This window comes from Entamoeba dispar, genomic scaffold (assembly GCF_000209125.1).
Source record: "Entamoeba dispar SAW760 scf_1105229464049 genomic scaffold, whole genome shotgun sequence".
NCBI lineage: Eukaryota > Evosea > Mastigamoebida > Endamoebidae > Entamoeba > Entamoeba dispar.
In genome coordinates, this window is record NW_001855998.1 from 44990 (window position 1) to 57634 (window position 12645).

Here is a 12645-nt window from a genome sequence, read left to right on the forward strand (position 1 = left end):
TGATGTGGACTACTCTAGATTATTACCTGAGAAAATTCTCACAAAAATGTCAAAAATAGAGTTTAGGTGTTATCTGAAAGAAGTCAAGAAAAGAGAAATGCCATTATCACAACAAGAAATCCTTTTAATTAAAAAAATTGACAAGAGGATCAGAAATAAAGAAACAGTAAGAAAGTCAAAGAAAAGATTTAAAGAAGATTTCATTCTTGAAAAAGGACAGTATGATACTCTCTATCATAAATACCAAGAAGTTAAACAGAAAAATTTAGAAATTATTAAAATATTAGAACAGTGTGGTCATTCAAAGGATGCTGTTTGTCAATTAAAAGATATGATGAACAATCTCAATCACAACTTTGTTCAATTTGAAATCTAGTTTATTATTTCTTTCTAATATCTACAACACCAAAGATCTTTTTAAAGAAAAGTTACTAGAGAGAAGGCAAGAAGAAAGAGTATCCTTATGGCTGAATATATTTATTTATTCTTTGACAAGCTACTAGGTCTAGAACAAGTTTATAATTCTTTGAATTAAAGATATTTTTATAATCCTTTTTTGTTATTTTTTGTAACTCTTTCATTTTTCTTCCTTTCGATTTTTCAAATAAAAGTATTGTTATTCATCACAGAATTTGATAAATTTGTGAATCTGATTCTTGTGAAAAACTACTTGAAATGTTCTTTATTAATTTGGTCTTACTTAGTACTGTAATTCTGAATTAAAATGACCAATAAAGAGATAGTATATCTTTCTGTACCTTATTCTATTTTACATATTATTCTTTTATTTTATAGTCCAATAATCAAAATAAACATTACTTTAAAATATATAGACTTCCACTAAAACAAGTATGTTAGACTATTTGCTTCTTCTTTTTTCTCAATGCCATTAATATTTAATGTAATCAAATATGTAAATTCAACTATTTAATATTTTAGTAATTTGGTATTAGTAATGGTTAGAATGGACCAAATCAATATTGTCATTGTTTTTAAAGCTAAACAATATCAAAGTGAAGAAAATAAATTGAAAATATGACTTACCTCACTTTAAATACTCTTTATGAAAGAGAGAATTTAGTCCAAATATTTGTTACATCATATCTTTATCGTTTATAGTCTTTTAAAAAATTACAAAGGAAATATTAACAATTAAATTAATAAACGAATAACTATTTAGTGAAAAGAACTAATAAATATAAATAAATAAAAAAACAAAGAACAATAACAAATAATAACAAACCAACATGATAATGAAAGAATTTTAACATAGAGAGAAATAGAGAAGAAAGGAATGACAGTGACAATAAACATACAATGGAGAAAAATACAGAAGTAGAAATAGAGAGTATGCAGAAAGAAATGGATATACAGAAACAATAAATAATAAACAAACAACAAGAAATGAAAAGACACCAAAACAAAGAAACAGAGAAACAAACGAAGTGAAACACATTAACTTACAATTAATTGCTTGAATAAAAACTTAAATAATGTATTAAGAAAATGAACAAACAAAAAATGTAATAAAAATGATAAATAAAATATGATAAAATAAACTAAAAGTAATTTTAATAAATAGGTTAGAAAGCATTGACTAGTTAGAGAATTAAAAATCGAAATTAGCGTCATTGGGTTAGTCAATAACCTAGTGACTGATAATAAGGTGAGTATCATGCGACATTGCTTTTATTACAACAAAACAATACATAGATCTGATAAATTATTTTTCAAAGAATATATAACAATAGAACTTAATTCTATTAATAATTGAAGAAATTCTTCATTCTTTTCTATTAAATACCAATATAAATTAATAAATTTGTTAATTTAACATGAATACAATGATAGAAATTTCAATAAAAACATAAAATTTCTGTAAAATAAAACTCTCTATTCTCTGAATATTTGTCTTATCCAAAGTATTTGAAACTTTGTGTTGAACTTCATGAAGCTCTAAATATAATTCTTCTAATGAATCAATTATTCTTGTATTAACAAACAAACTAAATATTTAGATTTAGGTGTTTCATGAGTAAATAAACACCATATGTTTTGGTGGTGATATTAAAAGAAAACGAATATAGCCGTGCTTTCAATTAGAACAAACATTGATAAATTTATGAGTGTTCTACTATAAAGTTTTAAACGTTCAAAAAAATATGAAGATAAATTATCAAAACAAATGAACTAGTTAAGTTATTATTAGTTATTACTTATTTTTTACAACCTCTCATCAACACATTTATTATTAAAATACTAAATATAAAAAAACAATAAAAATGTTTAATTAATTCCAAGAGATAATTTGCAAGTTAATATATCTTTTTCATCCCCAAGATGTTTTCCAACTGCATCAGAAAGTTTTACACAACCCACAAACTCATTTTCGTCATATTCTTTTGCTTTTAAAAGTTTCATAACAATATTTAAGGGTTTATTATCATTACCGGTGTCACAAGTAAAATGAGTCCCAATACCAAAACTGCAATTGATTTTTCCTTTACAATAATTTTGTAATTCAATAGCTTTTTCATAAGTTAAGCTATCACTGAAAACAATGTTTTTAATCATTGGATCAATTCCCATTTTCTTGTAAAAGGCAATGGCTTTATCAGTAAAAACAAATGGAGATTCACTGTCATGTCTGATACCATCAAAACTCATGGCAAGTGGTCTGTTAAATTCTCTAAAGAATACATCAGTAGTGAATGTATCAGTTAAAGCACAACATAAATACCCTCTGTACAAATCTCTCCATCGAGTTAATCCTAAAGCATTAGCCCCTTTATATCCATAAGCAGCAGCATGGAACATCATCCATTCATGTGGGTGTGTACCAATAGGTTTAATGTTATACTTCATTGCTAAATAAACGTTGGACGATCCAATAAAATTGTTACCAGAATTCTCTTTCAATGTTTTAACAACAACTTCATGAACTTCTTTAGAAAATCTTCTTCTTGTTCCAAAATCACTATACTTACATCCTGCTTCAGTAAGTTTTTTTGCTTTCAATGTAGTATTTTTAATAACATAATCCATGTCAGCAGTGTGATGAGTCATTTTTTGATATAACTCACTTACAATAGCCAATAAGGGAACTTCCCATAAAGTCATTCTGTACAAATATCCAGTACAATCTATATACAGTTTATTGTTAATAACTTTAATCTTAACTTCTTTTGGATCATAATGAAAATTCTTAATAAATTCAATATATGTTGGAGGTAAATATTTAAGAGTTTTAAGATATTCAACCTCTTCTGTTGTTGTGCTTATAGATGCCATTTCATCTATCTCTTTTTGTAATGCTTCAGCAAAACCATCAGGGAAATTCATTAAATTACGGTCTCTAAAAGAAAAAACACCAGAGGCATAAGGATACAAGCAGAAATAACCATTGCTTACAGTAAATTTATATAAATCATTATCAAGTATACTTGTAATAATTGGCATCTTTAATAAATGAAATAAAAGATGTTTGATTTTATAAAGAAAGGATTATAAACAATATAAACGATGTGGAAATACGTGGATTCTTAATTTTTTCTTTTTCTGATAAAATCAAATTTTTCTTATCTATTAGAAGGTTTTAAATACAAAAAAAGTATTTAAAAGAGATGAATTAAAACACTCTTCTTGTGTTTTTTATGAAGCAAATGAATTATTTTCCTCTTGGCTCATATAACAATGAAAGGTCGTAAATTAACTTATCTGGTAAGTATAATGGATTGGATATGTATTGATATAAAGGTTGAACAACTGGGAATGTATAAGGGTATTGTTGGAATTTCAAATAGTCTGTAACTTTCTCATTTGCTAATTGATGACGATAGAAATTAATTAATTTACATTGAACACCACCTACATCATAATCAAAAGTAGCTTTTGCTCCTTCAATAATAAAAGTCAAATCTTTACCGATAACAGAAATAAATGGTACGCATCTATCTTTAAGACTACTTAAATGATTTCTATATAATAGATAATTTGATTCAAGTCCAAGCCATTTATTTAATTTGTCTAATGTTTTTTGAGCGGATACTGGTAATTCAGCTCGTGTTTTCTTTAACCTAGAAATACTAGAATATCCTTCAATACCAACATAAATACCTGCTAATGAATGGAAGTTATTCATATTAAATAATACCTCTGCTACATTAATTAATTTAGTCATCATCTTTGCTCTATTATTTAAATCGGGGAATGAAAGAATTAATGATGCTACCCAAAAACAGATTTCATTCACTCTATCAGACATTCTCATAACATTTTCTGCTCTATACCTTAATTCATTTTTAGTAAATACATCAGAGTTATAAAGTTCTGATGGTTGAATAGTCTTATAAATATTATAATCTACCATAGTTAATTGTCTTGCAATTTCGACTTCATCCATCATAGCAATAAGCATAGTTGGTGAGATATGTTCATCAGGAATAAAGAAATCAATTGGTGGAATTAAGAAACTTGTAATTTGTTTACTTCTTTCATTAACTCTTCTTTTAAGTTGTTCTTTAAGAGTTTTAGTACTATCATTGACTCCTAATTCATTATCAAGGAAACATTGAGCCTCTTCAATAACAGATTCATCACACTCTTCAAAAGCATCAAGCAATAATCCTTTTAATGCAATAACAGTACGAACTTTAATTTTTTTAGCAATTGATATGGCATCTTCATTCATTCTAGACTCTTTAGATTGTTCATTAGAATTTGTTTCATCGATAACGTATTTTGTAGAATCAATAACAAATTCTTTAGGAACTCTATATCGTTCAATTAATTTTTGTAACACAGTTTTAGAATTTGTAAAATATGGAAATGAACACATAAATACTCTATTGAAATCATTATTAATCAATCCAGGACTTGTTAATAATTCAATAAATCTATTTAATGAACCACCATCTACTGTATGTTTTATTTCATCGTATTTAAGTTTTTTAACACTTCCATTTAATTCTTCCCATAATGGATCTTTATCTTCTGTTTCTTTAGTTACTGTAGATGATTTTTGCATTGTAGCAATTTTATGAGCAGTAGCAACAGCATTAATATAACTACTTAATGTATCAATAATTCTAATAAGAACATCACTTGTCTCAACATACAATAACTTTTCTTTTTCAAATCTTTTTGAATCAAATGTAATACATCCATTATTCCCTGAATTAGATGATAATGAATTATTTTTATTATCACAATAATTACATTCTTCAGAACTTTTTGGTTTCATTTTTGCAATAGTACCTGCAAGAACAATAAGTTCTGATGTTAACGCACGAACAGCAAGGGCTTTGTCATAAAAAGTTTTTTCGACTTGTCCAGCTTTAATTTGTGTTCCAACACCATTAAAAGCGTCAATCATTGCTGAATCAATAACTGGTTCAATTGATTTATTTTTGACTAATTCTTTTGAGTCAGTTAATAGTTTAACAAATGGTGCAATTTCCGATTTATAATTCTCAACAAAAATCGATGAATCTTCTCTAAAAACAATTGGCTCATCAATAGCATGTTTAGCTGCATCAAATAATTTTACTACTTCTCCTCTTAATGTCTCACATCTTACACTAAATTCTACAGAAAATGAATTATCATCTTTGTTTACTAATACTAATGATCCGAAACATAATGCATCTTCACTACAAGCAGCAACTGCTGCTGCTTGTTCACTCATATTAAGAATTACTTCTTCAAATCGTTTAACATCACTATCGTTAGCATCACGTAATATGATATCACCTGGTGCAATTTTTGAAGTAACTCTAAAAGCAGTAGAGGTTTTTCTTAAATGAATTGATTCATAATTAGTAGTTTTTAATAATTCTGCAGTTGAAGTATCTGGAATTAAAGAATCTCCATCTAATTCATCATGTAATTCATTAAGTTTAGAAGCTAACTGATCAATAATTTCATCTGTTGAAATTGATTCATTTTGTTTCAACATATTTGAAATAGTTTCAGCATATCTAGTAAATTCAGTATTCTTTCTATTCTCAAAATCAGCACTATAATCTGTGACAGCTAATGGTTGATGTGATTTCTCTCTTAATCTAATAACAGCAGTCTTTGATCTTTCTCTTCTAACACTAAGTTTAAATGAACCTTTCACATCTTCTCTTTTATTTATTCCATTAGACTCTTTAGTAAGTGCCTTTTTTTCTTCTTCATTAATTTCTAGTTTTAATTCATTGATTTCTTTTTGAAGTTGTTTTAATTCTTCTTCTTTCTTCATTATTTCTTCTTTTGTTATTTCTGGTACTACCATTTCTTCTAACCTCTTTTTTAATGTCCCTTTTATTGATAATATATCATTATACTTATTTGTAGTTTCATTTATTTGATGTTCTAATAGTTTGAGTTGTTCTTCCATTTTATTTTCAGTTGCCATAATTGTTTTGTTTTTTTTTTAGTTTTTTACAGTTCATCTTTTCTTTTTATTGTAATTTTTTATTATTTCTTTTTTTTTTTTATTAAAAACTATTTTTTATTTTTGTTTTAAAAAGAAAAATGTTTTTATTTTTTTGTTTTTCATTACTATTTTTTTGAATTAAATTATTGCATTCTAAAAATACATTTACATTTTTTTTTGAAAGCCACAAAATTTTTTAACCAAAAAAAATAACATCAAAAGATTTGAAAAAAAACTTACATGATTCAATAATCTGATTGGAATCTTATAAAATCAAACCTCTCTCTAAATTAGTAAGAAATGAGTGATAAGAAGCCTACAAAATTGAAACAATGTAGAATGATGAATACTCAATGTGATGTCGAAGCTATTCTCATAGCGATATTAAATCAATATGTTAATTTAACAATAGCTAAACCCCAAAGAAAGACAACAGTGACCAAACAATTTATAAAAATAGTTAAAATTGATTTTTGTTCTGGAGATGAGGTGGAAGTTCAAACGTTCATTAGAAAAAGAGAGGATGAATTAATTGCATCTTTAACAAAACAAGGAGTCAGTCAACAAACGGCTAAAAGAAGGATGCAAGAAGCAAAAAGATGGGAGTTACTCCATTTATTAATGGATTTGGTAACTGAATATGGTTATACAGTCTATGCAGAAAATGAACAAAATTGTGGATTCGATGGAGGAGTTACAATTTCCTATCGAAACAAATTATTGTATTCAATAAGAGATATTAATAGAAAAGCATCTTCTATTAGAGACTATATTATGAATAAAGTAAATTCTCAGATGGTTTCTTTAATTACAAGAGATGAGCTTAAAAATTTCTTATAATATGATTTTTAAATCGCTTCTCTTCAAAACATTATGTTGTATTATTCATTTGTACTTTATCTCATTTATTCTTTTGTTTTTTTTTCTATTATTGTATTCATTTTCTCTAAAACTTTCATACATTCTATTTTATCAATTTATAAATATCATATTTTCTTTAACTCTTACTAAGTTTCAGTTTTGATATTTTCATCCGTCTTCTTTTTTTGTAAAAACTAATTAATGCCACAACTTTTCTTTAACTTATTGTTGTGATACTCTCAATTTTAAATATTTTCTTAATTTTCTATTTTTAGATAATACTGTTTAAATAGAACAGTTTTAACAAAATTCTAAATAATGAATCTAGTACTATTCTTTCAACAAAATTGATATTTTTGTTTGTATAGTTCTCCAATAAATTATCTCAAGATTGAAATTAAAACGAAAGGAAAAATCCTTATATTTGTACTTAAATTTAATAAAAATATTTAATGATATTTCAACAATTATTGGAGAAATCAAATACATTACCTCAAATATTTAAGGAAAAAAATATTCAATATTCTATCTTTGAACAATCACTTCCTCATCACCGTTTTTCTCCAGACCAATACCTCATCCTTTATTTCTCTCTTTGTATTTTTACATCAATTATTAACCAAACACTTTTTCTCTCCTTGTCAGTCTCTATTTGTGGTTTATTCTTAATCAACAAAGTCTTTCATTTTCTTGACTTTATTCTGACTGTTCTTAAACCATTCAACTCTCAAAGTTATGTTGTCAATTTTTCTAGTTACAATGGTTATCTTGTCAATGAAGACTATTTAAATCCATGGAAACCAACAACCCTAATTTATTGTCATTTACATCCTTTAAACAAACAGTCATTACTCTTAGTTCTTCACATTGGAGTAGTCATACTTCCATTTATTGGAATTATTTATGGAGAAATTGGGGAAAAACTACGTATTGTTATTTCTGTTATCTTCTTCTTAATTTCATGTTTCTTTGATATTCCAAGAATTGACAAAATAAATCAAATATTCTCATGTCAACTTCTCTTCTCAATTATAGAATCAGTTACTCAAACACCAATTAACATGAATATAGTATTTGCATTTGTTGCAGGGAATCAAGTCAATACAAAAATGGTTAAGAATTTAACTCTTATTTATGATCCTTCGTTCATATTTTATGTATCTTCTTCTGATGACATAAAAATATCTCAAACTCATGGGTATTGGGAAGTTCCATACCAACCATTCTCTTTTCCTCTTCAATCTCTTCAATGTTCTGATAAACAAAATCAACTATTTGAGTCATGTGATTTTCTTAACCAACAACACCAACAAGACTTAAATATTTTATTCCATCATCATCCAAGGTATAACCTTAATCCATTCACTTCTCGTGCACAGATTCATTTTATTATTCAAAGAGGACATCATAAACTTAAACATGATACTCTTATTGTTGATGGTCAACTTATTCTTTATTTACAAAGTTTTGCTCGTTACATGGTAAATGTTCTTCAAGAAATTTTAAACCTTCAAAAATAATTCCTCATTTAAACCAAAAAAATTAAAAAAGATGTAAATTTAAAAAATACTTTTGGTTATCAGTCCCATCCAACATTGTTTTTAAGCTGTTTTAATAATACCAGCAGCAATCAATTTTTCTATTCTTGAACGAACCTCAGGATCTTGTAAATATTTAGTAGCAGAAGCAGGGTTCTTTCCCATATCATCCAAAATATTTCTCATCATTGGATCAGTTAAAATACTTTGAATTTCTGGATCAGCCATGGCATGTCTTAATCGTTCTTCATCAGTTTCTGCATTACTAGTTCCCATGATTGCATTTTGAACAGTAGTAATTCCTGATGTTGCTTCAGCATTATTTGGATCAATTTTTAAAGCACGTTCATATTCAGTTAATGCTTTATTATATTCTTTCATACAGAAATGAGAAAATGCTTTTCTATTATATCCTTTTATGAAATCTGGCTTAATCTTAATACACATTTCAGCATCTTTAATAGCATATGGGTGTTCTCCAAGTTTTTGATAAGCAGCAGCTCTATTAGAATATGCAAGATGATCATTTGGATTTCGTTTAATTGCTTCAGTATAACATTTAATAGCTTCAGGGAAGTTTTGTTCTTTAAAGAAAGCAGATCCTTTAGCACGAGCTTCTTCACCCTTTTCTACTGAGAAGTATTCTTGTTGTTCTTTAGCTTCCTTCTTCTTCTCAGTTATTTTAATTTTATTCAAAATCTCTTCTGTTCTTTTTTCAGTACATGATTTTTTATAAAAGTCAAGTGCTTCTGTGTATTTGTCTTGTTTGAAATAAGCATTACCAATTCTCATAAATAATTTAGCATTTTGTGTATAAATTCGTTGCTCTTTATATTCATCAATAAGTTCATTACATAATTTAATACATTCATCATATTTTTCCATTTCTAAAAACACAGCTGATTTATTTAATTTAAATGTTAAATCACTTGGATCAAGTTCAATAGCTTTATCATAACATTCCATTGCTTCACTAAATTTCTTTTGTTTATATAATTCATTTCCTTTTGCCTTTTGTTGTTGTGCTTCTTTTTTCTTTATATCTTCTGGATGAACTTCATCCATTGGTTGAGTTTCTTCTTTCTTTGGAACTTCTTCTTCCATTTTCTTTTCTTCAGTTTTAGGAATATCTTTTGGTTTTTCTTCTTCCATAGGAGTATTAGTGTGTTCTTGTTCTTGAGGTTTGAAGTTATTCATATCAATTCCCATTAATACTATCATTGCTTCAGTAATTCTAACATCATTCATTTCTGTTTGAAGTGTTTTAGGATCTGCAGCAATCTTTTCAATTTTATTAACAAAAACTGGATCATTTAAATAAGAAGCAGTTTTTGGATTGGCTGCAAGTTTAATTCTCCAATTTTTCCACATTTCGTTGACATTAAATGGGACTTTTTTTTCATACACTTCATCAAGAATATCTTTCAACATTTGATTTTCTGGTTCAATTTTTAAACCAGCATTACATACTTCTTCTGCTTCTTCATACTTCTCTAATTTTAATAAAGCAAATGCCTTACGTGAATAACCACGTGACCAATCTGGTTTATATTGAATAGTTTTGTTTGCATCTTCTAGTGCTTTATCAAATTGTTCTAAAGAAGCGTAACAAGCACTTCTATTTGAATATAATACACCATTTGTTTCATCATATTTAATAGCTTCAGTATATTCTTTAATAGCTTCTTCATACTTTTGATCTTTAAAGGCTTGTGTACCTCTAGCTTTAGCTGCTTCACTAAGTTGTTTATTAGACATAACCAAATATTCTGTTTAATAAACACCTTAGAAGATTGCTTTTATTCTCTTTGATGACGTGGGTTCAACGTTTTTTTGATGTGTTGCATCTTAAGCATATTATTTTTTCTTTTTAATTTTTATTTTTTTATGAAAAATTGTTAAAGAATCATTTATTTGATTACTCTCTTTATGGATCAAGAGACTATTGCCATCATTTCTAGACTTCCTATTTCTTCATACCGTAAAAAGTTAATGTCAAGGTCTGAGTGTTTTGATAGAAACAAATTGTTAACAGTTATATATAAAGAATTAGTTGGTTTGTTTTACTTATAATAAAAAAATATTTAGTTACAATGAAATCCATTACTGACTAGTAGAAACAAGTGAATTATTTTGTGTTTGCCCTACAATTGTATTAAGCCTATTTTATGAAAATGGGTTTAAGACATTAAGACTACAAGACGATTTCTTTGGTGATGACAATTTTTTAACAAAGAATGGATATAAACAAAAACAAGAAGAATGGTTTGCACCACAGTCAACTGTATTTCCTGAAGATTACTTTGTTTTAAAATACACCAATATTTCTAAATATCAAATTGATGAAGAGAGTATATGCAATATTATTGGTAGAGGATTCAATAGATGTTTAGCCATTTTATCATTAATTGAATATAAAGGTAATGAAGAAGAAGCACTTAGAAAACTTCAAAACCATCTTAGTTATGTAAAAAACAATTTAAAAAATAAATACAAATCATTAAGAGAATTAATTTATCCATCAAATAATGTTATTCAACAATGCCCATTACTAGGACTATCTCCACAATTTTATTTCGATATTTGTATGATTTATAATGAAGACAGTTCTGTTATCGCATCTGTAAATAATGGAACAATACCATCTTCAATGAAATTATGGTATAATGAGTTAGATAAAAAATTAACTCAACAACATAAAGAACGAGATGAAAAATTAGAAACACAATCAATTACTTGTGACGTTTGTTATGAAGACAAGTTACCAGAAGAAATGTTCACAAATCGGTGTGGACATTCATTTTGTAAACAATGTATTCTTGAACAAATATTAACTGGAATGAGAGAAAATGGTAAAAGCATTGGAAATCTTAAATGTTTAAGTTCTGGATGTCACTGTTGTATTACAATGGATATTGTACGTTCTTTAGTTGATGACTATACATATTATAGGTATTGTGAATTACTTATCACTGCGTTCATTGAAGGAAATAAAGATTTTTTATGTAGATACTGTTTCAATGAAAGATGTAATAAAGTACTACATTATAAAGGAAGTCTATTAGATAGTAATAAAACTGCAATATGTTCTTGTCAAACTAATATGTGTCTTCTCTGTGGAGAGATAAACCATCGACCTGCTACTTGTGAACAATGGAGGTTATGGCAAGAGTTATTAAAAAGGGATGGATTAAATTTAAAATGGATTAGAACAAACTCAAGACCATGTCCTTCATGTGGCGCATTTATTGAGAAGAATGGTGGATGTCAATGGATGTCTTGTTATAAATGCCATTGTTTTTTCTGTTGGGTGTGTATGCAAGTTACTAACAACCATCAACACAAACCAGGACAAAATTGCGTTCCATATCAACAAAAAGAAAATAGTGGTGGTGATGATTATATAGATGAAGAAACACTAAATTATCTTACTCACTATGACCTTCAAGATGTAGGCGTAAAACAATCATTAGAAAGGTATTCTACTATTTTAGAAATAATGAAAGAACAAAAATCCATTGCTACTACTTTATCTCCCCTGTATGAGGCTTCGCTTGTAGAAATAGACGCTCATACTGTTTTGAGAAATTTGTATGTTCTTGAGTACTTTAATCAAGACAAAAAGGATCTTTATGACTTCCAAATGACTCAATTTCAATATCCAGCTGAAGAGTTAACAAAAAAAATTCAATCTATTCTTAAAGCAGAAAAAATTACAATCAGTATGATGAGTGACTTAGACAAATGCGTTACTTCAATTAAGAAAACCTTTGAAAATATAACATCTTCTTATGAAGATGACCAACAATAACTTTAATTATAACT

At 27.1% G+C, this 12645-nt stretch overlaps 6 protein-coding genes across 6 annotated transcripts, besides 11 other annotated features; 3 read left to right on the forward strand and 3 right to left on the reverse strand.

Moving 5' to 3' along the window:
• Window positions 1–1144: 1144 nt before the first annotated feature.
• Window positions 1145–1235: a microsatellite.
• Window positions 1195–1348: a microsatellite.
• An 8-nt stretch (window positions 1349–1356) lies between these two features.
• Window positions 1357–1445: a microsatellite.
• A 29-nt stretch (window positions 1446–1474) lies between these two features.
• Window positions 1475–1713: a repeat region.
• A 92-nt stretch (window positions 1714–1805) lies between these two features.
• Window positions 1806–1834: a sequence feature (AT_rich).
• A 409-nt stretch (window positions 1835–2243) lies between these two features.
• Window positions 2244–2296: a sequence feature (AT_rich).
• On the reverse strand, window positions 2287–3459 carry EDI_247850 (nicotinate phosphoribosyltransferase, putative; the record flags this gene model as incomplete). The annotated part of the gene is made up of 1 exon (XM_001741792.1): window positions 2287–3459. The coding sequence occupies one exon, from the start codon at window positions 3457–3459 to the stop codon at window positions 2287–2289; it is 1173 nt and encodes a 390-aa protein (XP_001741844.1).
• A 208-nt stretch (window positions 3460–3667) lies between these two features.
• EDI_247860 (ras guanine nucleotide exchange factor, slime mold, putative) lies at window positions 3668–6400 on the reverse strand (the record flags this gene model as incomplete). Its single annotated transcript, XM_001741793.1, has 1 exon — window positions 3668–6400. The coding sequence occupies one exon, from the start codon at window positions 6398–6400 to the stop codon at window positions 3668–3670; it is 2733 nt and encodes a 910-aa protein (XP_001741845.1).
• Window positions 6317–6484: a microsatellite.
• Window positions 6403–6556: a microsatellite.
• A 165-nt stretch (window positions 6557–6721) lies between these two features.
• EDI_247870 (uncharacterized protein) lies at window positions 6722–7261 on the forward strand (the record flags this gene model as incomplete). Its single annotated transcript, XM_001741794.1, has 1 exon — window positions 6722–7261. One exon carries the CDS (start codon window positions 6722–6724, stop codon window positions 7259–7261), a length of 540 nt encoding a protein of 179 aa, XP_001741846.1.
• Window positions 7262–7292: 31 nt separating this feature from the next.
• Window positions 7293–7394: a microsatellite.
• Window positions 7395–7712: 318 nt separating this feature from the next.
• Window positions 7713–7736: a sequence feature (AT_rich).
• Window positions 7735–8802, forward strand: EDI_247880 (uncharacterized protein; the record flags this gene model as incomplete). The annotated part of the gene is made up of 1 exon (XM_001741795.1): window positions 7735–8802. One exon carries the CDS (start codon window positions 7735–7737, stop codon window positions 8800–8802), a length of 1068 nt encoding a protein of 355 aa, XP_001741847.1.
• Window positions 8803–8883: 81 nt separating this feature from the next.
• EDI_247890 (heat shock protein 70 (HSP70)-interacting protein, putative) lies at window positions 8884–10578 on the reverse strand (the record flags this gene model as incomplete). Its single annotated transcript, XM_001741796.1, has 1 exon — window positions 8884–10578. One exon carries the CDS (start codon window positions 10576–10578, stop codon window positions 8884–8886), a length of 1695 nt encoding a protein of 564 aa, XP_001741848.1.
• Window positions 10579–10674: 96 nt separating this feature from the next.
• Window positions 10675–10717: a sequence feature (AT_rich).
• A 32-nt stretch (window positions 10718–10749) lies between these two features.
• EDI_247900 (ariadne RING finger, putative) lies at window positions 10750–12631 on the forward strand (the record flags this gene model as incomplete). Its single annotated transcript, XM_001741797.1, has 2 exons — window positions 10750–10876; window positions 10938–12631. The coding sequence occupies 2 exons, from the start codon at window positions 10750–10752 to the stop codon at window positions 12629–12631; spliced, it is 1821 nt and encodes a 606-aa protein (XP_001741849.1).
• Window positions 12632–12645: the final 14 nt, after the last annotated feature.